The 25698-nt window shown below is 41.5% G+C and overlaps 1 protein-coding gene across 1 annotated transcript in view; it reads right to left on the bottom strand.

Moving 5' to 3' along the window:
• The window catches only part of MYO18B (myosin XVIIIB), a 1084067-nt gene that overhangs the window by 875142 nt on the left and 183227 nt on the right, over positions 1-25698 (bottom strand). The window contains exon 13 of the mRNA XM_077295498.1: positions 16914-17058. Within this exon, the coding sequence (XP_077151613.1) occupies positions 16914-17058 (145 nt within the window). The remainder of the gene's footprint in view (positions 1-16913; positions 17059-25698) is intronic.

The following is a 25698-nucleotide window of genomic DNA, read 5'->3' on the forward strand; positions in this document are numbered from 1 at the left end:
TTCGGCTCTCACTACCGAGGTTGAGGCTGAGATTGCCGAGGCCCAGGAGGAGGTACCATCTGAGCTTCCCGTCAACAAAACGTTTGTACCGCTTCATCTCCGCTTAAAGGTTTTGGCGGAGCATCATGATGCTGTCCTGGCTGGCCATCCAGTGGTTAGGGGTACCTTGGAGTTGGTGTCACGTCGGTTTTGGTGGCCCAAGATCCGACAGGACGTGGTCTCATACGTGTCAGCTTGCACCACGTGCGCTAGGACTAAGATGCCCCGCTCCCGTCCTGTTGGCACACTACTTCCTCTCGAGGTACCTAGTAAGCCATGGACGGAAATCTCCATGGATTTTATCACTGACTTGCCCTCCTCAGCTGGGAACACGGTCATCTTGATGATTGTTGATCGGTTCTCAAAAATGTCGCACTTTGTGTCTTTGCCTTCGTTGCCTAACGCTAAGACTTTGGCTCAGGTATTTGTGCAGGAAGTGGTCAGACTTCATGGGGTTCCGTCTGACATCGTTTCTGATAGGGGGTCTCAGTTTGTGGCAAAATTTTGGAAAGCATTTTGTTCACGGCTGGGGATCAAGTTGTCTCATTCTTCGGCGTTTCATCCTCAGTCAAATGGTCAGACCGAGCATATGAACCAAAATTTGGAACAGTACTTACGCTGCTTTGTTTCGGATAACCAGGAGGAGTGGTCAAAGTTTCTTCCTTTGGCTGAGTTTGCCATCAATAATCACCGCCAGGAGTCATCTGGGGAGTCTCCTTTTTTTGTGTTTACGGGCTTCATCCTCAATTTTGTACTTTGAGTCAGGGGGGCTCTTCCGGCGTCCTGGAGGAAGACCAGTTAGGAGCACAATTATCATCAGTCTGGAGGAGAGTTAAACAGCGCCTGTTGAGTGTGGGTGCTAGGTACAAACGTGTGGCTGACAGTAGGCGTGTGCCAGGTCCGGACCTGAGTGTGGATGACTGGGTGTGGTTATCCACAAAAAACATAAGACTCAAAATACCATCCCTTAAATTGGGTCCATGGTTTATTGGTCCATTTAGGGTCACCGCCGTCATTAACCCAGTAGCGTACCGATTGGAGCTTCCTACGGTGTATAAGATACACAACATGTTCCACAGGTCTCTTTTAAAGAAGGTGGTGGGTTCCGTGGACGCGGGGCCTATGCCACCTCCAGTCTTGGTGGATGATAATTTGGAATTTGAAGTCTCCAAGGTGGTTGACTCTCGCGTAGTGCGCCGCACTTTACAGTACTTGGTACACTGGCGTGGTTATGGGCCTGAGAGGTCCTGGGTACCAGCCTCGGACGTTCATGCGGATCGGCTGGTCAGGTTTTTTCACCGCCGCCATCCGGACAAGCCGGGTCCTATAAGCCGTGAGGGCCCTGGGGTCCCTCGTAGAAGGCGGGGTACTGTCATGTCGGACGCTGTTCAGACCAGGTCGTTTGACAGACAGCGGTAATTCCGCTTTTGACCACTATGCGCTCATTGGCGTCGGCTAGATTTTATCTAGCTGGTCCGGGTTTAATTTACCTGGTGCTCAGATTGGAAGCTGGGCCATGCCCACTGCCTTTAAATAGTTCTCCTGAACATTGGGCATCGCCGATTATAGTTTCTGTCTTGTGCGTGGTTATCTCGGTCTGGAGTGGTGAGCTAGTAGTTGGAGTATCGTTGCTGGTGGTGTATTTCCCTTTGTCTTATTTACTCCTTCCTATATTTGTATTTATTTTGCCCTGCGCATTTATAGTGTATTCCTGAGTGACTGCGGCGTGGTGTATATTTTCCGTTATCCTTGTCTGTGCTAACTGTGGGTATTGGAGTGTGGACTCTTCACTGGGTGGTGGGTGGTGGTTTCAGCCTAGGGTTGAAACAGGAGATAGGGCGAGGGTGGAGGCCCAGACATGCACACCATCAGTGTAAACTCTGGGAGAGGGTCAGTCAGGGTTTCCCTAGTCTGAGGGAAATCGCAGGGGCCCGGGTTATTAGCTCTTTCCTACCTAGGTCTCCCGTGACAAACAAATACATCATTGTCAGGAAGGGCAACAGAATCACACAGCCAAGAAGGATGAGGCATTTATTGCATCATTCGCCGTGATATCATCGGGACTAAGGGCCTACCACACAAGACTGTTCAGCCAACAGATATCTCCACAAATTATTCCATACACAGGAATGCTTAGCTCAGCCAACAACTCTTGTTTTTCTCTACGAGAGAAACTCTGCCAGACTGGTCTGGTGGCAGCTTACCTCTAGGGAGAAAAAAAGGATGGACTTTTGTAATTCCTTCTCTCCCCCAATATCACAGGGTAACCTTATCCATCACTTAAAGTGTAACTGTCATTTGAAGACAACTTACAGCAGAATATATGTGTCTGTCTCTAGATCCTCACTTCTACATAGAACTTTATGAGCTATCTCTTAACTCTGTAATTGGAAAATCTTTATTAATTACCGTATTTTTCAGACTATAGGACCATAAGACGCACCCCAAATTTGGGGTGAAAATTGCAGAAAAAAAGATTTTTTATAAGATGTGGGTCCATCTTATTGTCCGAATTTAAGATAACTTACCTGAGGGCAGGTGGTGGCAGAGCAGGGTCACAGGATGCATGGTGTCAGCAGAAGTGCGGTGATGCTGAGGCGTGGTGGGTGGTATGGCGTGCACCTGAGCAGGGTCCATTCCTACTTAGGTGGGCGATGCCATGGCCTGGTGTCCATGGGGGGGTTGCGACAGTGCTGTGGCAGATGTGCGGTCACTTCCTCAGGTGAGGTGACGCCGCGGCCCGGTATCCAAGGTGAGCAGCAGAGCTGTGTTAATCACCAGTTTCTCGGTGGCGGCGGCTATCTTCCTGAGGCTGCGAGTGTGCAGATTGAGTTTTCTGCTTCCCAGGGCTTCAGGAAAATGGCCGCGGGAGGCCGCGCATGCCTAGATGGAGATCGCGGCGACCATTTTCCTAAAGCCAAGATCTCAATCGACCGAGAAAGCCGTGATTCACCCAGCTCTGCTGCTCACCTTGGATACCAGGCCGTGGCATCACCTCACCTGTGGAAGGGACCCTGCTCACGCCATACCGCTCACCGTGCCTCATCATCCCTGCACCTCTGCCACCGCCACACAGCCGGTAAGCCTGTATTCCAACTATAAGATGCACCCCCATTTTCCTCACTATTTTTTGGGGGGAAAAGTGCGTCTTATAGTCCGAAAAATACAGCATATTCAGATTTTAGGACTGAACAGAGAAAGATCAAATAGAGGACACAGAAGCAGATTTCTCTGTTTTAGACGTATAACAAAGTTGCTTATTTTCATATGCTAATAATTTATTAAATACAAATCTAAATAGATAATTTTTTACCTTTTACCAACATATGATGTACAATTAAGTCATACTGTATATCAACTCCTTGTTTTTGAGTCCACATTTTTCTTGACAGATGATGACTGTGATATTCAGTCATCATCTCCTTCTAACATCTGTGGTTAATCTCTTAAATTCCACTGTCAATCTCTAACAGCAGCATTAACAGCATGCCCAGGGGCCAGTGTTTTAACCGCCTATCGATGCGATGCAGTTGGTTTGCTATAATCTCGGATCTGCTGTTCCTATGATAATATTACCTCTGTGAACGCAAGCTTCAGGGTCGCGTTCATAGGATACCATCATTTTTCCTGTATACAGTAATACTGTGATATTGTTGTATATTAAACAAGCAATTAAAGGGACTGCAAAATACAATGAAAAGAAAAAAGAAATGTTTTTACACATCTGAAATTTTTTTTTAATGATTACCCTTTTTTTCCCTATTAAAATATATAATTTTTTTTTAAATAAACATGTGGTATCTCCATGTCTAAAAAAAAGTCTGATCTATCAAAATATAAAATTCTTTACCTCATAAGTTGTTCCATCTCCTGAAAAAATGTAAAACCTTACAAGTTCTGGAAAATGGTGACAAGCAACCAAATGTATTTATTTTTTCTTACAAAATTTCAGATTTTTTTTCCCAAATTAAATATAAAAAAATTGCTTCTTTGGTTTCACCATAATCATGCAGACCTGGAGAATCATATTGCCAGTTTAATGAATGCTGTAAACCTATAGAACATATTGCTGTAGCTGGAATTTTTTTCTTGTTTTCCAGTACATCATATGATAAAATGAATGGTATCTCTCAAAAGAGCAACTTGTCCCACAAAAAAACAGGCAGTTTATAACATACGCTTATATCAAAGGGAAGCTAAAAGGTTATGGCTCTTGGTAGAAGGGGAGGGGAAAAAGCGCAAAAACTAAAAATGACCATGTTGGGAAAGGGATAAAACACCAATTAATTGATTTTAGAACCATGTATGAGAAAGAAATAGCTTGTAGTTGAGCCAGAACAGCCTCCATCTTACTCTTCCAAAATAAAAAAATTTCTTCAGTTGAAAAAAAAAATCAGGAGCTAGACGCAGTAAGAGAAGTCAAAGAACATGAACAATCAAGAACTAAGTTCTTGAAGTGAATGACCGAATTGTTTACCCACCAAAGTTTTCCATGAACAAAGTACATTTTACTCCGGGGTCACACGTGCGAGTGCAATGCGAGAAACTCGCACGAGTCTCTCGCATCAATACCCGGACAATCTCTTTAACTCCTTCACGACCTATGTTGTATAGTTCGTCATAGGTCATGTCTGAGGAAGGCTCCCGAGCTGAGCCTGCATCTTTCCTAGCACATGACAGCTGATTTGATTCCCATGCTTGTCATTGCTGACCTGCTATGAACGCCGTCCCATGTAGCACAGGTGATCGAAAGATCAAAGCTTCAAGTCTACTAAGGAGACTATTGAAGCAAGTGAAAATAGAAAAAAAAGTGTTTTTTTTTAATTTGAAAAATATAAAAAATATAAAAGTTTAAATTACCCCCTTTTGCACCATTCAAAATAAAACAATAAAAAATAGCCGGGTTCAGAAATGCCCGATCAAAATATAAAAATAATCAGATTGGTATATGGCGTAACGAGAAATAAAAATCAAAAAGCCAGAATTACAATTTTATTGGTCGGCGCAATGTTGAAATAAAATGTAATAATAGGCGATCAAAGCATCGTATCTACCTGAAAATGTTATCACTAAAAACATCAGTTAGGCGTGCAAAAAATAGTCCCTCATCGAGCCACAGATCACAAAAAATGGAGACGCTATGGGTCTTGTAAAATGGTGCCATGTTTCTTTTTTTTTTTACAAACTTTGGATTTTATTTTTCACTACTTACATAAAAATTAACCTATAAACGTTTGGTGTCTACGATCTCATAATGACCCGGAGAATCATAATGGCTGGTCAGTTTTAGTGTATAGTGAACATGGTGAAAAAAACATGTGCAATTACACTTCTTTTGCAATTAAACCACACAATGGAAAATCACAAATTTGTGATGGAGTTAAGAATGCTCCAAATCAGACTCCCCCCTCACTGACCCCTACAAGCCTAGATAACAAAAGCAAAATAGACAACTGGCTAATAGAAGGAATTGTGTTGATTAATGGCATTTAGTTCCGTGTAACGCAGAAGTAAGCCGATAAGGCTATTCTCTTATAACAATGCAAAAATGACAATGTATGTATGAGTTATGTAATGCTATTAGAGTTATATTATATTTGTGTTTTCAATAATATTACATTTGCCCACAAGCAAAGAAGGTTTAACTCTCAGAAGGTATATATAAATATTTCCACTTTATAACATGTATGAATTATTTAATCATGTTGTGCGGTATAAGATTAACTTCCCATACCACTTTGGGCAGATAAAAATATCACACAGCATAGTCCTCGCCTTTTAAGTTTATTCAATCACTGTGGTCTCTCTGTGACCTATACAACCTATAGACCATAAGGTCAGATTCATATGATGCAGCTTTAATGTAGTTTTTTGAGTCGATTTTTAAGCCAAAATTCAGGCGTGCATTCTAAAGGAAGAACTTATATAAAGGATATAGTTACACTGCTCTCATTTTTTATTTAAAAAAAATACAGTGTGAATTTGGCTGAAAACTAATGCTTAAAATTAGCATAAAAATGAAAAAAAAGTACAATAGACAGACAGAGAAACAGACAGACAGATAGATAGATAGATAGATAGATAGATAGATAGATAGATAGATAGATAGATAGATAGATAGATAGATAAGAGTTTTTCGACATTACTGATAGGACAAATGCTCTAAAACAGCGACATGTCTCCTATACCTCCAAATAAAATTCAAGACGATCTGTGCTTCGAAATACAAATGCCCCCTACTTCTAAGCCAGTGTGCCTAAACTGAAGTTCCTAACCATGTGTGACATTGTTGTAGTAGGAATATCCCACTTAAGGCCGGGATCACACATAGCGTGATACGGCCGTGTCTCGCAGGTGAAATCCCTCCTCTGGCGCCGGCACTTGGGAGTGGAGCGTGCAGCTCCATGTATTGCTGTGCGGCTGCACGCTCCGCTCCAGAGTGCCGGCTCCAGAGGCGGGATTTCATCTGCGAGACTCGGCCGTATCTCGCGTATGCGTGATCCCGGCCTAACAATCTATGTGGCCCATGTCTGTAGAAGCACAAGATGGACACAATTTATGGGCACTAAACTGGCATAATTATAAATCTCCAGAAAAAAAACACCTATGGGGCAAAAATAGTCACCTCAGCAATAGATAAAGTCATTGATAGATGCAATTTCTAAAATGGGGTCACTTTGGGGGGTTCTTCTGTAGTTCCTACACCTTGGGGACTCTGCAAATAGACCCCCAAACTACTCTAGCAAAACTTGCCCTCCAAAAACGAAATACTGCTACCACCTACAAACCCCTGCCTTGTGGCCAAAAAAGTAGTTTCTGATGACACATGAGGTATCACTCTGTTTAGAAGAAATTGTGTAACAAATTGTGAGATCCATTTTAACCTATTAACTTTGTGCAAATGAAATATTTGCAGCTGGTAAAAACTTACATTTTTCCGCTAAAAAATTATACAGTGTTTCCACATTTCAAAGCACACACTACACCATGGATGAATTCTGAATTTCTTGAGCAGTACATTTTCCAAAATGGTGTTACTTGTGTTTTGCTTTTTTTGTTAGTCTGGCACATTTGGAGCTCTGCTAATGGCACCCACAATCTATTCAAACAAAATCTGCATTCCAAAAGCCAAATAGTGCTCCTACAACCACATATGGAGAAGTTCCAAATTTTTGATAAAAATTACATAGTCATTTGTTTTCAAATCCCCCTTAAGTGAATGAAACTTTTGAGGCTACAGTAACATTTTAGCAGAAAAACTTTAATTTTTCAGTTTCAATGTCCAATTTTATAAACCCCTGTGATGTGGTTTGTGGGTTAAAATGCTCACAATACCCCTATATGAATTCATTGTTGGGTTTAGTATCCAAAATGAGGTCAGTTATGTCTTTACTACTACGTTCTATTCCTTCTCTGAGTCAGCTGTCAGTTTGACAAGTGGCTCAGAGAATGGCCGAATTCAACTCCAGGGGGTGGCAAAATGGTGCTCCTGAGAGACTCCATATACCACACATCAGTGCCCCCCTGCTGGCTGTGCCCATCGCAAAAGCCCTACGTGCACCCTCAGATATGCCCCTAGATAGACAGATAGATACGCCATTTTTTATCATTCACCTTTAACATTCAATTCCCATGCTTTACATTGTGAAGGTCTCGCTAGTGCGGCAATAAACCTGTAACCCATCAGGGCATGGACTCTACAAAAGCTCTGAAAGTGCCCTATTGTATCTGTAATCAAGACATTTGTGACAGATTCTTTAAGATCTTTAAGTTATGGCGTGTGTCATTTGTACGATACAGGCTATCTATAGGACCAGACCTCATGTGCTAGGCTTTACTCTTCAAGCAGATCATTAAGCCTCAGACACTCAGATTAATTGCCCCTGTAAAACAGGTATAAATCAGTGACACACTGCTCTCAATCTTTGCTAGGACTGGCTGTGCCAAGGCCCGTGGAGTCACCATTAAGAGAAATGGCATTTGGTATGCTGTATTATGAGGCACTGGGTCGTAATGGGTCTGTGTTGGAGGGGACAGTTAATGTGTAAAATTTGTGTTTTTTACGGGAATAGCATTATTTTGGCCAGTGCTTGATTTAAATAATGAAAAGAACTGTTACTCACCCACCCCAGATTTAGCACTGCTAATGTAGAAGGCGGAAACCACTAAGCTTAGTGATTGGCTGCAGCGTTAATGTGTGCTGTAGTTGTGATATCACTGCTGCAGCCTGTGAACAAAGCCCAGAGCAAAGGTAGATAGACAACTCTGGCCCTGAATAGGGTACCAGTTATTTTTTTTTACTTTAACCGTGCGTCTGCCAATGATGGTAAAAATCAATATTATATATTCCATATTTAACACCATTCCAGAAATGACTTGCTAAAGCACCAGATCTGTTTCTTACTGCATATATTTAATCTACAATTAGACAAAGAATTCACAAGCCCATGGAGTAGAAATTCATTAATTCAGTTCACTCCATTCACAAAGAGGAGGTAAGCAACTCTCTGTAGCAAGTTACTATTGTTATTTTAATCCGAACATGATAATGATTCTGTAGTCGTGTATACATAGTCATATTCTATAATGAATAGGCAATTATAACTACAGTGTACGGTAAGTGCTGGATTACTGCTGAAGATAACAATTTCCAACAATAGAGGGAAAGAGGATTTGTCATATACAATTATACTTTGATTAATTTCATTTTATTTTAAGTCATACATTGCAGTTTCTCCATTCCCATTCAAATGCAAACATGCTATTTTCTCAGTCTGCGGAGTGATCCTGGAGGGAGGGGAGTGTTGGGAAAATTTAGAGATTTCTTCTGTTCAATCCAAATTTGTATTACATTTTACATTTCTATCAAATATAGAGTAAATTTTCTTGTAAACTTCAGTCCATGTTACATTCACACTGTAGATAATTTATCTTTCGCTCACACGAGCGTATAACTTGGACAACTGCTATTCAATGTTTTATCAGATAGCACTTGTCATAATCCAGACAGGGTTTTGAGTCCTTGCTTCCCTTTTTTCCGGTCTAGTCATGCCAGGGGTTAATTTTCTCAGCCTCAGTCTGGTCTCAGGTTTGCTATTTATCTCCGCTGTGACCTGCAGACCATGTCACTTATAGTTTCTGCCTAGCTGACTTTGTTTGCCCTGATTAGTCCTGCTGCTTTCTTACTGAACCTGTGTCTGTTTTTCCCCTCTTCCCTTCCCTACTCAGTGTTCCCCCTTTTGTGTATTGACTCTCTGGTTTTGACTTGGCTTGGACCCTGACTTGTGGTTTTGGCTCTTGTCTTTGACATATCTGCTCCTGACTGGTACTGGCCCATTTGGCTTGTTGTTGACTCTGCTTACTCCTTTTGTACAGCACTACAGTCTTATATTGACCCCGTTTGTTTTGACTATCCTTCTGCCACATGGTGGTGGCCTCGCTGCTGAACTGAAGGTCTTGCTGTGTGCATTCTATTGCCACCTAGTGGAGCTTGCATTTACCTGCATTGCAGCGGCGTGACAGCACTCAGCCCAACGATATTCTATAGGGCACTGCAGATCTGTGGGTTTTTTTCATGGCAATTTATGAATCTGCTAATCGGATGATACCCACCCATATAAGTCTAAGGGTGAGTGTGAAACATTTGAGTGCATTCAGATGTCATTTGAGTGCAGTCTGAAATCCGTGGACTAAGACAATGGAGAAGATGGAGAAATTAAGTTCTCATCTACTCCATGTTAGGGCTAGCGGAACGCATCAAATAATTAGAAAGATAGTGTAAGGTGCATTCGCAGCCCGGGGTCCACCGTGCAGAGATAGAACCTGCTGCTAAGTAATGACGGACTATATAGCGGTACAATATGGATTCACACACAGGTTAACTTCACCCAGTATGAAGAAAGCGAACCCCGTTGCGTCACAGGGCCGCGGTACCGCACAAAGAGCGCAAGCAAGGAGTCACAGAACTCTACCCCAAGAAGCAGGATAGAGTACAACTAGACCTCTTGTGCTCAAAACCGCAACTGGGGTGTCAGAGTAACAGAAATAATAATTAAGATGCACCAGAGTGTGTGAGGTGCCGTACTGGCGGACGCCACTAACCACCCAAACTTGGGTTAGGAAAGCACTGTGATAGCGCATGGCGCCGCTCCGGCGGTCACAGCAAATAGACGCTGCTTCATGTGTTCTAGTGCTGATAACTAGGGTTGAGTGACTTTAGCTTTTTTAGGGTCGAGTTGGGTTTTGTGAAACCTGACCTTCTCGAAAGTCAGATCGCGTGAAATCGGCCGATTCTGCTGTAAAGTCGGGTTCCGGACCGGAACACGAGACCCAATGCAAGTCAATGTGGATTATTTAGTCTCTCTCACGAGACCCAATGCAAGTCAATGTGGATTATTTAGTCTCTCTCTCTCTCTCTCCCCTCCGTGCAAAGCATGTGTTGTGTTTGACTGCGGAAATCACTGCAGCCCAAACGGTAATATGGCTCTATGACGCTGCAGAAACCAGGCCGGAACCTATGTCATCGCGCTGCCCACACTCCTTAATTGGCTGAAAAAATGGCGGGGAAGGCGTCATACAAAATGCGACTTTGGCGCCAAGATCGCCGACCACGTGGCCAATCCCACACTGGAGTCGGGTCGGGTTTCACGAAACCCGACTTTGCCAAAAGTCGGCGACTTTTGAAAATGAACGATCCGTTTCGCTCAACCCTACTGATAACAAGTCGGGCGCTAGATAGCAATCATCCACCTTTTGCAAAGCAGTCAAACACAAGGGAGGGGATAATTAAAGAGCGACTTTCTCTCATCAACACACACACGTTCTCAAGTGTACACTGGCGCATGGTCGAGCGGCCATGCGAACCTTTTATAGCGGCAGTGCTACAAGACCTTCCAGATGGACCAATAGGAGCTGCAACAGGACCTGGGCATGTGACCCCCGATCTCCAATGGGAGGTCGTCCCGTGGGCATGCTCAGTATGTGAAAAGCAGGACTTAGTCCCAGAAAGACCTGCTTGCTGCTGAACATTGCTGGCTACAAGGACAGAGCCTGGAAGGGCAGTAGTAACCAGTCATCCAGTATCAGCCTTAGGGTCCCTTTCCACTTGCGAGGAAAACGGACGCGTGCAATCCGATAAAAAATCGGATTGCACTCGGACCAATGTTAGTTAATAGGTGTCTTTTGATTTGCGATTTTTTTCTCAGCCGAAATCGGACTGAGAAAAATCTGGATCGGCTGAGAAAAAAATCGCAGCATGCTGCGTATTGCTGCGATTCTCGGACGAGACTCGCCAATGCAAGTCAATGGGTGCGAGAAAAAAATCGCACAGCACTCGCACCATGCGAGTTCTGTCCGATTTTTACGCACCGGTGTCCTTTGAAAAGCCGGTAATTCAGCGCGGTGTACAGTAAAATCACACTGACAGGTTAGAATAGACTAGATATATACACATAGAATGTGTCTATATACATATATATATGTCAGTGAGACATCTATATATGTATATTTATATTTAATGCAGCACTAGATAGCATTAAAGCCGCTAATTCAATTGCCGGCTTCTCATTTCTCCTGCACAAACCCGACAGGATATGAGACATGGTTTACATACAGTAAACCATCTCATATCCCCTTTTTTTTGCATATTCCACATTACTAATGTTAGTAGTGTGTATGTGCAAAATTTCCGCGCTGTAGCTGCTGAAATAAAGGGTTAAATGGCGGAAAAAATTGGCGTGGGCTCCCGCGCAATTTTCTCCGCCAGAGCGGTAAAGCCAGTGACTGAGGGCAGATATTAATAGCCAGGAGAGGGTCCATGGTTATTGGCCCCCCCGTGGCTAAAAACATCTGCCCCCAGCCACCCCAGAAAAGGCACATCTGGAAGATGCGCCTATTCTGGCACTTGGCCACTCTCTTCCCACTCCCTGTAGCGGTGGGATATGGGGTAATGAAGGGTTAATGCCACCTTGCTATTGGAAGGTGACATTAAGCCAGATTAATAATGGAGAGGCGTCAATTATGACACCTATCCATTATTAATCCAATTGTAGGAAAGGGTTAAAAAACACACACACATGATTTAAAAATAGTTTAATGAAATAAACACAGCGGTTGTTGTAATAATTTATTGTTCTCTCAATCCATCAGGAAACCCTCGCTTGGCAAAATAATAACCGCACAAGATACATACCTTCTGATGTCCGATCATGTCCCACGAGGTAATCCATCTGAAGGGGTTAACTAATATTACAGGCACGAGCTGCGATAAACCATTCACTGGTGCCTGTAATCCCCCGGGTGCTGAAAGGAAAGCAGGATCTGTACTTACATTGATTCGCGGTGAGGCGCCCTCTGGTGGATGTTCTCATAAACTGCAGCCTGGGAACTTTTTCCCACGCTCCAGGTCATATGAGGACATCCACCAGGGGGCGCATCACCGCGACTGAAGGAAATGTAGGTCAACGACCTACATTTCATTCATTCGCCGGGGAATTACAGGCACGAGCACAGCTGCATTTAGCAGGGCTCCTGCCTGTAATATTAGTTAACCCCTTCAGATGGATTACATCGTGGGACGTGATCTGACATCTGAGGGTATGTATCTTGTGCGTTTATTATGTTGCCAAGCGAGGGTGTTCCTGATGGATTGAGAGAGCAATAAATTATTACAACAACCGCTGTCTTTATTTCATTAAACTACTTTTAAATCATGTGTGTGTGTGTTTTTTAACCCTTTCCTACAATTGGATTAATAATGGATAGGTGTCATAATTGACGCCTCTCCATTATTAATCTGGCTTAATGTCACCTTACAATAGCAAGGTGGCATTAACCCTTCATTACCCCATATCCCACCGCTACAGGGAGTGGGAAGAGAGTGGCCAAGTGCCAGAATAGGCGCATCTTCCAGATGTGCCTTTTCTGGGGTGGCTGGGGGCAGATGTTTTTAGCCATGGGGGGGCCAATAACCATGGACCCTCTCCTGGCTATTAATATCTGCCCTCAGTCACTGGCTTTACCGCTCTGGTGGAGAAAATTGCGCGGGAGCCCACGCCAATTTTTTCCGCGAGTTAACCCTTACATTTAATAGCTACAGCACCCAAATTTTGCACGTACACACTACTAACATTAGTAGTGTGGAATATGCAAAAAAAAGGGGATATGAGATGGTTTACTGTATGTAAACCATGTCTCATATCATGTCGGGTTTGTGAAGGAGAAATTAAAAGCCGGCAATTGAATTAGCGGCTGTTATGCTATCTAGCGCTGCATTAAATATAAATATACATATATAGGTGTCTCACTGACATATATATATGTATATATACCTATTCTATGTGTATATATCTACTCTATTCTAACCTGTCAGTGTGATTTTACTGTACACCGCGCTGAATTGCCGGCTTTTCAAAGGACACCGATGCGTACAAATCGGACAGTAATACGGATGTCATACGGATGATGCGATTATAAAAAACGGATGATGCGATTAAAAATCGCATTGTACTCGCATGACACTCGCATGAAAATCGCATACGTTCCATCCGTTTTTTCGGTCCAGATTACGGACCGTTTTTTATCTCGCAAGTGGAAAGGGACCCTTAGCTAGACGCTGGGACCGATGTCTCCGCTGAGCAGACCCCACTGCGGCTGGAGAAGAATGGGAGACCGCAGCGGAGATGGATCGAGATTCCCCCTGTGCAGAGGCAGGAGCTCAACCCCCAACACTCCACACCTGTGCTCCAATTTTCTCATGCAAGAGAAACAGATCAAAAAAAGTTGACACCCAGCTCAAACTCTGAGTAGAGTGTTATTAACATAATTGAATCGATTCTCTCACAGAGAGAATATACAGTACTGTACAACGGTGTGACTTCGGCTAAGGTCCCATATTATCATTCATTTTTGATACTGTAAATTTTCTGCAGCATTTCTGAACCAATAAGCAAAATTAGGTTACTTGCATTTTTTCATTGTGTTTTTGAGTGCATTTTTTTCTGCTGTGGTTTTTGTCTCCTCATAGTATGTCATGTTTTAAAGCAGCTGGGTTTTATTATTGCAGAACTGAAGCTGGTGCTGCTAAACTAATGTCCCTGACCCTAGTATTATTATGAGCAAAAGGGTAACAATGTTTTGAACTTTTGATTTTCATGCTCTATTTCTCACCATTCACCCCTGCTTTGAGCTTGAGACTACCATCATTTTATAGACAATCATCTTGGCTTTCTCATACATAAATTTGACTTGCAAATATTTATCATATGATTAATTATGCAGATTTTTGTCATTTCACTACATTGCTACTACAAATCTAAATTTTTTTATTATTGTTAGCATTTTGTAAATCCACCTTTGGCTTTCAACACTGCCTGAATAATTCTGGGCATGCTCTCGACAAAATTCAAACATGTATCGACCAAAATCTGATCTCGGGTCTCTTCTACACGTTCCCAAAGTAGGTGTATAGTGGTCGATTCACTTGGCTATGTATACAGCTTTTTCTTCAACTCTACCCACACGTGGCACAGCTTCTCACAGTTTCCAGCAGTTTGTAACCTGTAGTAACACTCTAGTGTTTTCTGAAGTAATCTGGAAGTCACAACTCAATGTAAGTCTATGAGAGCCAGAACGTGCCCGCATAATCACCATGAAAAACATGTACATTATAATGCGGGACCTTTCCGATCCTAATGTACATGTATGTCAAATGTTGGGAATGGGTTAATACAAACTGCCACCATAAAAACTGAAGCAGCAAACTTTGTGAGAAGCTAAAATTTGCATCAGTCTCGCAAATCTAAGGGATTTACGAGTATGGACAAAGATTTTGACGTAAAATAAATAAAAAATGCAATCAATTTTAGTTTTCAAATAAATCTGAAATATATTTACTATTAGAACACCACATTTGTTCCCTTGCACCTTTCACTGTCTTGTCAATTACTATTCATATACCTGAACTGCTAAAACCCAAAGATACAGTTCCAAGCACATTAATACAAACACAAACAGCTTAATATTATAAGTAACGCTCCGTTAACAAACCATTAAGTCAAACTTTTGTTGAATGTGTCGTGTCTAGGGTTGAGCGAAACGGGTCGGCCATTTTCAGAAGTCGCCGACTTTTGGCAAAGTCGGGTTTCATGAAACCGACCCGACCCCAGTGTGGGGCCGGCCATGAGGTCGGCGATCTTCTGAATCTGGTATCAGAATTCCGATACCGAGTTCCGATAAGTTTGCGATATCGGGAATCGGTATCGGAATCCATATTTAAGTGTTAAATAAAGAATCAAAATAAAAAATATTGATATACTCACCCTCGGACGCGCCCTGGTACTAAACGGCAGCCTTCCTTCCTAAGGATGAGCGCGTGAATGACCTGCGGTGACGTCACGGCTTGTGATTGGTCGCGAGCGGTCACATGGGCGGTCACGCGACCAATCACAAGCCACGACGTCATCTAAGGTCCTTCACGCGCTCATTCTTAGGAAGGAAGGCTGCCGGAAAGAAGCAGGGCGCGTCCGATGGTGAGTATATTCCTATTGGGTACTCAATCGTCGCGGCTTGTGATTGGTCGCGTGACCGCCCATGTGACCGCTCGCGACCAATCACAAGCCGCGACGTCACCGCAGGTCATTCACGCGCTCATCCTTAGGAAGGAAGGCTGCCGTTTAGTACCAGGGCGCGTCCGAGGGTGAGGATATCAATATTTTTTATTATGATTCTTTATTTTACACATTAATATGGATCCCAGGGCCTGAAGGAGAGTTTCCTCTCCTTCAGACCCTGGGAACCATAGTATCCCATTGCACTGCATTGGGTTTCGTGTTTCGGCCGACCCCGACCCCGACTTTTGAGAAAGTCGGGTTTCGTGAAACCCGACCCGATCCTATAAAAATAAAAGTCGCTCAACCCTAGTCGTGTCAGTAACATAAAATACAAAACGTATGTCTGTAAATAGGGTTACAGTGTTACAGAGTGGCACAGAGGGCATGGAGAGAGAAACAGATCAACAGGTCAAGTCTTTCTGATGTTTAACATGATACAATGTCAAGTCCAGGAAGAAGATGTGCACACTGTTGCTTGGTTGGTGCAGGCATGAACGAACAGTCCAAGAAAGTGAAAAATCAGCCGCACTCCAATGGTTGAAAGTTTTGCAAACTATGGAGTTTCTTTATTTATATATACAAAAACATCACCAGAGGGAGCCAATTTCCCATAGGGCAGCTCCGGCGGAGATATGTGGAAGCGTGTCTGCCTGGTGGGAGCTGCCCTATGGGAAATTGGCTCCCTCTTCTCCCCTTTACTTCTTTGGCATAAGTGAGGTTTTGACAAAGACCAGTTTTGGTCGAAACGTTAACCCGACTTGAATGTTCCGCCACCTATATTCCTCCAAATAAGCACCTGGTGATGTTTTTGTATATATAAATAAAGAAACTCCATAGTTGCAAAACTTTCAACCATTGGAGTGCAGCTGATTTTTCACTTTCTTAACATGATACAATGGCGGAATTCTGCACCTCAAGTATCAAAACTCTGAGAAATGTGGCCTTGCTGCAGTCTATATTTCCTTTTTTTCTGTTGCACTGCATTAAATGAAATATGAAATTAAATTCTGAAGCAGCTGGATTGGTTTCTTTGGTAACAAGACCTACGTTCCTCTGAGACAGTTTTGATACATGAGGCCGTTTGGTTTTGTAATAATACAGTGCAAGGTGTAATATAGTGTAGTCTAACACAAAATCATAGTAATACAACAAAAGTCACTAACACATAATATAATTACGATAGCAAATGATGGCGAGAGTAGAATTATGTCATTTGGTAGAAAAGACTAGAAAAAGACTTCCAAGGCTATATTTTCTGTGTCTTACCTTTACATGCACCTGCTGCTCCAAGGTGATAGATACCAGCTAGAACATGCCAAATGGCCTTCTGTTCACTGACCGTGAATCCCAAAACCTCCATAGCAGATTGGAGCTGTTCAAACCCTGCAGATGCCTTCTGCTTCTCCTCTGGCTATAATAGATAAGAATGGGGCATTCATTCAAATTACAAAGCAAGCTCAATGTAAAAGTAAACACATAACAAATAAATACAATGCAGTCTAGAATCAAGACTTTCACTTACAGTTGAGCCAGCACAGTTATATGACATATGAATTTTCAATTGGATTTCAACCAATGCTGACAGATTCCATTGACTTAGAAAAAAGTTGATCAGTCTTTGATCAGGCAACCTTATCAGTAAATTTTCATAAGACTTCAAGAAAATCCACTCTATAATCATGGTATAGGACCCGTGGGTATAGCCGTAATTTCGGTCAAAATGCTATCCAACAAAACATTGGGATAGAAGTTATTCTATGGGGCAGTACTCATGTCAGATATTTTTTCTTAGACTGATGACAAAAAATTGCTGCATGCACAAGTTTGATCCGATATTTCCGCTGACTGATACAATGGAGAATATGAAGACATTTTTTTCTCCATCTTCTCATCCAAGAGATTCAGATCACACTATGATCACACTCTGATCAAACTCTGATCGGAGTTTGTTCAGAGTGTGATTTGCATAATCGACCCGATTCTCTCGGACCTAGCCATACTGTGATGAACTTACCTGTTTCCAATCTTGCTTAGGTGTGTTTGGTGGGTGAGTCCCTTTCATACTTTACTACTTTATCATTCACACTGGTTTGTTGCTCCCTCTATTATGATTTTATTTTCTGATATATATCTTGTGCCTTATTATTTACTTTCCTATTTGAGAGATCCTTTATTCTTGGAGCTACAGTCATAGCTGAAAGTGTTGGCACCCTTGAAATTGTTTCATAAAATTATGTATTTCTCCCAGAAAATGATTGTAATTACTCATCTTTTGTTATACACATGTTAATTTCCTTTGTGTGTATTGGAACAACACAAATACAACAGGGAAAAATAGACATTATTTCACACAAGACCCCAAAAATGGGCTGGACATAATTGTTGGCACCCTCAACTTAATATTTAGTTGCACACCCTTTGGAATAAATAACTGCAATCAGTTGCTTCCTATAACCATCAGCAAGCTTCATACACCTCTCAACCGGAATTTTGGACCACTCTTTTTTGTAAACTGCTCCAGGTATCTCATATTTGAAGGGTGCGTTCTCCCAACAGCAATTTTAATCCTTTCATGACCTTGGGATTTTCCGTTTTTCCGTGTTCGTTTTTCGCTCCCCTCCTTCCCAGAGCCATAACTTTTTTTTTCTTCCATCAATATGGCCATGTGAGGGCTTATTTTTTGCAGGATGAGTTGTACTTTTGAACAACATCATTGTTTTTACCATGTTGTGTACTAGAAAATGGGAAAAAAATTCCAAATGCGGTGAAATTGCAAAAAAAGTTCAATCCCATGCGTGTTTTTTGTTTGGCTTTTTTGCTAGGTTCACTAAATGCTAAGACTGAGCTGCCATTATGATTCTTCAGGTCATTACGAGTTCATAAACATCAAACATGTCTAGGTTTTTTTTAATCTAAGTGATGAAAAAAAATTCCAAACTTTGCTAAAAAAAAATGCACTATTTTCTGATACCCGTAGCGTCTCCATTTTTTGTGATCTGGGGTTGGGTGAGGGCTTATTTTTTGCGTGATGAGCTGGCGTTATTAATGATGGCATTTTGGTGCAGACACGTTCTTTTGATCGCCCGTTATTGCATTTTAATGCAATGTCGCAGTGACCAAAAAAATGTAATTTTGGCGCTTTGAATTTTTTTCTTGCTACGCTATTTAGCAATCAGGTTAATCCTTTTTTTATTGATCGGGCGATTCTGAACGCGGCGATACCAAATATGTATATATTTGATTTTATTTTTATTGTTTTATTTTGAATGGGGTGAAAGGGGGGTGATTCAAACTTTTATTTTTTTTATTTATTTCATATTTTTTTAAACATTTTTTTTACTTTTGCCATGCTTTAATAGCCTCCATGGGAGGCTAGAAGCTGGCATAGCCTGATCGGCACTGCTGCATAGCAGCGATCATCAGATCGCTCCTATGCAGCTTAATTACAGGCTGCTATGAGCGCCGACCACAGGGTGGCGCTCACAGCAAGCCAGCATCAGTAACCATAGAGGTCTCAAGGACCTCTATGGTTACTATCCTGATGCATCGCTGACCTCCGATCATGTGACGGGGGTCGGCGATGAGCGCATTTCCGGCCGCGAGTCCGGAAGCGGTAGTTAAATGCCGCTGTCAGCATTTGACAGCGGCATTTAACTAGTTAATAGCGGCGGGTGGATTGCAATTCCACTCGCCGCTATTGCACGCACATGTCAGCTGTTCAAAACAGCTGACATTTCGTGGCTTTAATGTGGGCTCACCGCCGGAGCCCACATCAAAGCAGGGGATCTGACCTCGGACATACTATCCCGTCCGAGGTCAGAAAGGGGTTAAGAGCTATATACAGGTGTTCAATGGGATTTAGATCTGGACTCATTTCGGGTCACTTCAGAACTCTCCAGTGCTTTGTTTCCATCCATTTCTGGGAGCTACTTGAAGTATGTTTGGGGTCATTGTCCTGCTGGAAGACCTGTGACCCATGATGAAAAGGCAATAAACATAAGGATGAATGACCTCGGGGAGATCAAAACATCCAACACCGCGTTGATCCAATCAACGCAGTGATCCAGAACACTGCCTCCATCCCTTATGGGAAATATGCAAATGCTGGTAGAAAAGCCGCGGAGACATCATCACGTGTTTCTCAATGCAAGCAATAAATAGCCAGGTCTTTATAGCCTTTTCACTAGGCACTGCTCCTAATAGCCAGTTTCCTACTCCACACTGATGAGGGGCAAATACCCCGAAACAGCTGTCTGTGGATAGATACCATGTTTTGGCATAGGTGGTTTTCCTTTATTGGATGCTGCCCTTCCCGTGGTTGTTCCTTCCTGGTGAAAGACCTGGCTATTCATTGCTTGCGTTGAGAAACACGTGATGGTGTCTCTGCGGCTTTTCTACATGATGAAAACCCAGCCTTTTGACACTGAACACTACATTGTGACCCAAAATCCTTTGGTAGTCTTCAGATTTTATAATGCCTTGTCATAGCCAGCAAAATAACCCCAAAACAACTTTGAACCTCCACCATATGTAGGTACTGTGTTCTTTTCTTTGTAAGCCTCATTCCATTTTCGGTAAACAGTAGAATTTTTTATTTATTTATTTTACTCACTTATATAGCGCCATTAATTCCACAGCGCTTTACAAACATTATTGGTGCTGTCCCCATTGGGGCTCACAATCTTGAATACCTATCAGTATGTTTTTGGAATGTGGGAGGATACCAGAGAACCTGGAGGAAACACATGTGAACACTGGGAGAACATACAAACTCCTTGCAGATGTTGTCCTTGGTGGGATTTGAACCCAAGACCCCAGCGCTGCAAGGCTGCAGTGCTAACCACTGAGCCACCATGCATGATGTGTTTTACCAAAAAGCTCTATCTTGGTCTCATCTGTCCACAAGATGCTTTCCCAGAAGGATTTTGGCTTACTCACATACATTTAGGCAAGCTGCATCTAGTTTTTTTTGTCTGTGTCAGCAGTGGGGTCCTCCTGAGTCTCTTGCCATAGCGATTCATTTTAATCAAAAGTCGACAAACAGTTTGCATTGACACTGATCCCGCAGCACAGCTTACATTTCTTTGAAACTTGATATCATGTGTTGCAACCTATTATCAATTTTTCTCTACCTTTCACATCCAGGGAGATTAGCTGTGGGTTGTAAACTTCTTGAACATGTTGCGTACCATGGACTAAAGAACATCAAGATATCTGGAGATAGACTCGTAACCTTGAAATTGTTGATATTTTTCAACGATTTTAGTTGCCAATTCCTCAGACAGTTCTCTTCTCCTCTTTCTGTTCTACATGCATAGTGTGGCACACACAATGCAAAGATTGAGTCAACTTCTCCCCTTTTTATCTGGTTTCAGGTGTGATTTTCAAATTGCTCTCACCTGTTACTTGCCAAAGGTAAGTTTGAACAATCATCACATGCTTGAAACAAAGTTGTTCACCCACAATTTTGAAAAAGTGCCAACAAATTTGTTAAGCCCATTTTGGGGTTTTGTGTGAAATTATGTCCAATTTTTTTCTCAGTTTTTTCGTGTTGTTTCAATACACACAAAGGAAATAAACATGTACAACAAAACCTGTGTAATTGCAATAATGTTCTGGGAGAAATACTTCATTTTTTGGAACAAATTCAAGGGTGCTGACACTTTTGATCATGACTATCTAGCCAAAAAACAGTGTTATACAACATTCTAAAAAATTATCAAAAAGGTCTTATTAATAAAATATATCCAAAAAAAAGACATGCATATGACACAATAAACAACAAGGATGAAAAACCTAGATGGTAGCCAAAAAAGACCTGGGATGGGCATGAACCACAATGTAATCACAGCGAATGTTAGTAAACAGCCTATAAATAAATGAATAAATATTGCACAAAACACTGTGGATCCTAATACATATAAAGTAAAAAGGGTGAGATGGCAATGACTCATCTACCCTGTCATGCATAAATTGTAAATTGTAAATAGTGCTCACCCATATTGCGATAAATGTCCCCCCAGGGAATGGCTGTATATTGTGTGCGAAATTTTGTTGGCTTACCTACCAATACGATTTTTTGTCTGTGTGCTTTCAAATTGTATATGTCAAGTTAACAGAAATTCAATAAAGCATTATGTTTTTTAATTAATTTGTGAGTAACTTAATACTGCACGTTCTCTTGTGCTGGTTATTTATCAGTTTATGTGCATTTCACTGCCCTGGATCACTGCCCCTCGGTTGGTTGCATAAGCTGTAAGGTACAGAATTTGTAGGCAATACCAATAGTGCAGGGATCTGATTCAAATCCCTATGTGACACCAGTCCTTTGCGGCTTAATGTAATGTGTACTGCTTTGGTGCAAATATTATTGGATTGATATTTTAGGCACAATTCATCAAAGCTTTTACACCAGAATTCTGACGTATAAAGCTATGAAAAGTTGCAAAATTTGGGTGCAACTCGGGCTGAGCAAAAGTTTTTAGACTTTTGCATTCTCATGCGATTTTTACCTAGTTCCAGCTAAGTGGGAGTAGCAGAGGCGGTACAGAGGGCGCTGCAACCACCTCTCATCAAAATATTCATGAATGGAAGCATTGTATACATAAATGTTACTTCAGTAGTCACTGGAGTAAGATTTGTGGCAAAGCGCAAACGGAGGCACACGCCACTTGTCATACATATATGCCTCTTAATGAATCAGGAGCCATGCACTCCAATCTGCCCTTTCATCAAGATCAGCGTGAAGATCACTGGTCTTGAGGAGTCACGGCCTAAGTGTTCTGATCCAGATACTTGTTCTTTGTTAGCTCTACTGCCTAGCCTCCTGGATACCTTTCTGGACTTGATTCCTCGGAAATTTCAGTATCCTTTAGTCTTATGTCTCAGCTTGACCCATGAACTGGACCTCAGTTTTTCTTTTGACTATATGTTGTCTCACCATTCTCCTATTGTCCCTGTCACTTTGATTCTAACTTAGTTCGCTGATACCTCTTCTTTTAACTAGTGCCACTGGCCAGTAACTACTCTATTGATGCAGCCTGAGGGCTTCTGTGGTGAAGGCCATAGCAGATCAGTGTGTAGGGGTGAAAGGGGTGAAAGGGTGAATTCCTAAGTGTTTTGTGGCAATTTTGGCTGAGGAAAATTATGTAAGTTGTTGGGTTCACTACATGTGCAAACAAAAACAAAAGATATGCTTTGATCCATTTCATTTGAGTATTATTTATAGAAATAAAATTACATAACATATTCAGAAGTTTAAACACACCTAATCATGCAATGGTTTGCCTTGTTCCTTGCACGGCCATAAAGAAACGCCAGTTGAAAACAAAAAGTAAATATGTATAAAACAAACCAAGCTTTGTGCTAATCCTTGGATTCCTAAAAGTATTCCTCTTTTATTCTAATGACAGATTTACATCGCCTTAGCAGCTTTATCTTATAGTCACCTGAAATGGCATTCCAGCTATTTCAAAGGAGTTCCCAGAAGTGCGGAGCACTTGTTGCTGCTTTGTCTTCACTGTGAGGTTTAACTCAGCCCAAACCCTCTCAATCGAGTGGAGGTCAGGAGATTGTGAATGCCATGTCATCTTATGTAGCACTCTATTCTTCTCCTTCTTGGTCACATAACCCATAGCTTTTAGTTGTGTTTTGTCCTTGTCTTGTTGCAACACAAATGATGATCCCACTGAGGTCAAGCCAGGTACAATGATTTGTCATTTCAGAATGCTGTGGTCGCTATGCTAGGAAAGTGTCCCTCAAATCTGGAGTACCGTAAATGATGCAAATCACCCTTACATTATCACACATCCCCCTCCATGCTTCACATTGGGCACCACACGTTTAAACCATCCAATCACCTTTTCTGCATCTCACAAAGACATGGCATTTGGTAACTAAATTCTCAAATTTTCACTCCTCAGACACAATACAAATTCCCACTGATCTAATGTCTAGTCTTTGTGTTGCTTGGAACAAAAATGTCTATTCTTATTTGTGATCTGCATTAGTTGCTTTTTTGTAAAGGCCTGTTTCTCGCAGTCTCCTCTGGACAACTGATGTTAAAATGGATCTGTCACTTGATGTCTGTACATCATTTGTGCAGTCTTCTTTTCTTGGCGTGGTCCAGATTAGTGCCATTTTCATAGTGATTGAGAGTTTTCTGCATTTGAGGATACCTTCAAGGTACTAGCACTTTTCCAAATTGATTGATTTTCATGTCTTCACCTAACGGACTGTGATTTGTCTTAACCTAATTGAGTGTGCTTGACATATTCTGGCTTAGAACAGTTGTGGAATAAGACTCCGCACTGTATGGAACTGTATGTTACCAAATACCTGCATCAGCAAAACACACCTGTTGATTGCAAACACTTTATGAAGACAGATTCTACAAATAAACTTTAAACGGAGCATACCAATTCATTATAAGCTACCATATTTCAAGTGGCTACCTGATGAAGCTGCTTGAGAAAATGCCTAAATTTGTAATTAGATGAAAAAGGGGGGAACGTTGAGAGATCTAAGTTTTAACACATAATTATAATTTGTTTTACATGTTTCTTTACTACTTGCTTTTCATGTGTTCCTTAGTTGTTTTAGTGGTTTTGCTGATTTAGTCATCTGAATCTCGAATGTGCACATTCCAATAAGAACAAGAAAAATTATTGCATGTAAAGGTGTGTCCAAATTTTTGGCTGTAATGTATATAATTAAGCGCTAATAAAGCAATCATGCTACAAGCTTGCAGAGGTGCAAATCTGTTGCTTAGGTTCATAGATATACCAATAGCTTCAACATTTCAAATTACAAAACACCATGTAATATCGTACAATATCCTCTCAAGGGAACATCGTGTCAGGTTATTTTAGCCGTATTCAATTTAGAAATGGGGAGTCTATTCTTTTTTTTAGCTTCAGGTAGAAAAAAGGCTACAGCCTCTCTTGCCTGTTCTATGTGGTTTGTCTCTGGAAGCTTGAGCAAGTTTGTCTGTTTATGAACATTTTACAGAATGCCATAAAAAAATTGATGAGCAAAAATTGAAAAATTCCTAGATTAAATCAGGATCATTAAACGTACACTTATCCATTACATAGTGAATATAGAAAACATAAACATTATTATTTTGCTCTGCTGTGAATGTTTTCGAGTAGCGCAGAGGGTCACTTTATTCAATGTTTGAAGGATTCCATAAAATATAGTGTATTCACTTTTCCGGTCCATATACTCCATCTCTCTCTCTGTAGCACGAAGGATTGTAAACCAGAACATTGTGTTTATGGCGCTGCCAAATTTGGTTTATGTATAACATTTCCGTGTACGACAAACTACAAAGTAAATAATGCATGCATGAGCTGCTTCCACTCAATACAACATTACCTGAACTTTGCTAAGGGAAAACCATTACTTTTTACTGGCCTTTTACTACTCGGCAGTACAATTATGGGGTAAGGTTAAACACCTCAAAATGTCTTAAATTAATCTGATGTTTTCCAGTGAAAGAAGTACTTTAGTATTGTGGAAATATATTTGGCATACACTTTTTTCAGATTGGGCTAGTTTATTTCTTTATTATAGGAAAATCTATTTGCCGCTAATCGAAACTACTACAAGTCTCCAGTAGCCCTGAATAGACATGTATGATACAGTGACTCTCCTATCTTTCCCTCTCCCTGTCAATCAAATCTGTATTATTCACTTGGCCTCACTTGTTAATTTTCTTTAAGGCTGTGATATCACACGCTCTATTTGTACAGTTTCTTCACTGTTTTATGGTTCACTCTCTCTAACTCTCTGGCTAAGTTGTGACCTGTGATGTCCTTTCCCTATCCAGATTCACCACAAAATGCCTGCTGTATTCCCTGCATTTTCTTTCATACAGGCTATGAGAGTCCCACTTGATTGGGCGTACTAATCCATGTGATGTGATAACTGTAACACATTATGGGAAGTCCGCCTACCCACACTCAAGGTCATATAATCCTTCTGCTACTGATGCAATGTGTGAAATTGTGGGAGCCATTTTAGGTGACAATCATAAATTGTCCTAATT

Source organism: Ranitomeya variabilis, chromosome 1, assembly GCF_051348905.1.
Source record: "Ranitomeya variabilis isolate aRanVar5 chromosome 1, aRanVar5.hap1, whole genome shotgun sequence".
NCBI lineage: Eukaryota > Metazoa > Chordata > Amphibia > Anura > Dendrobatidae > Ranitomeya > Ranitomeya variabilis.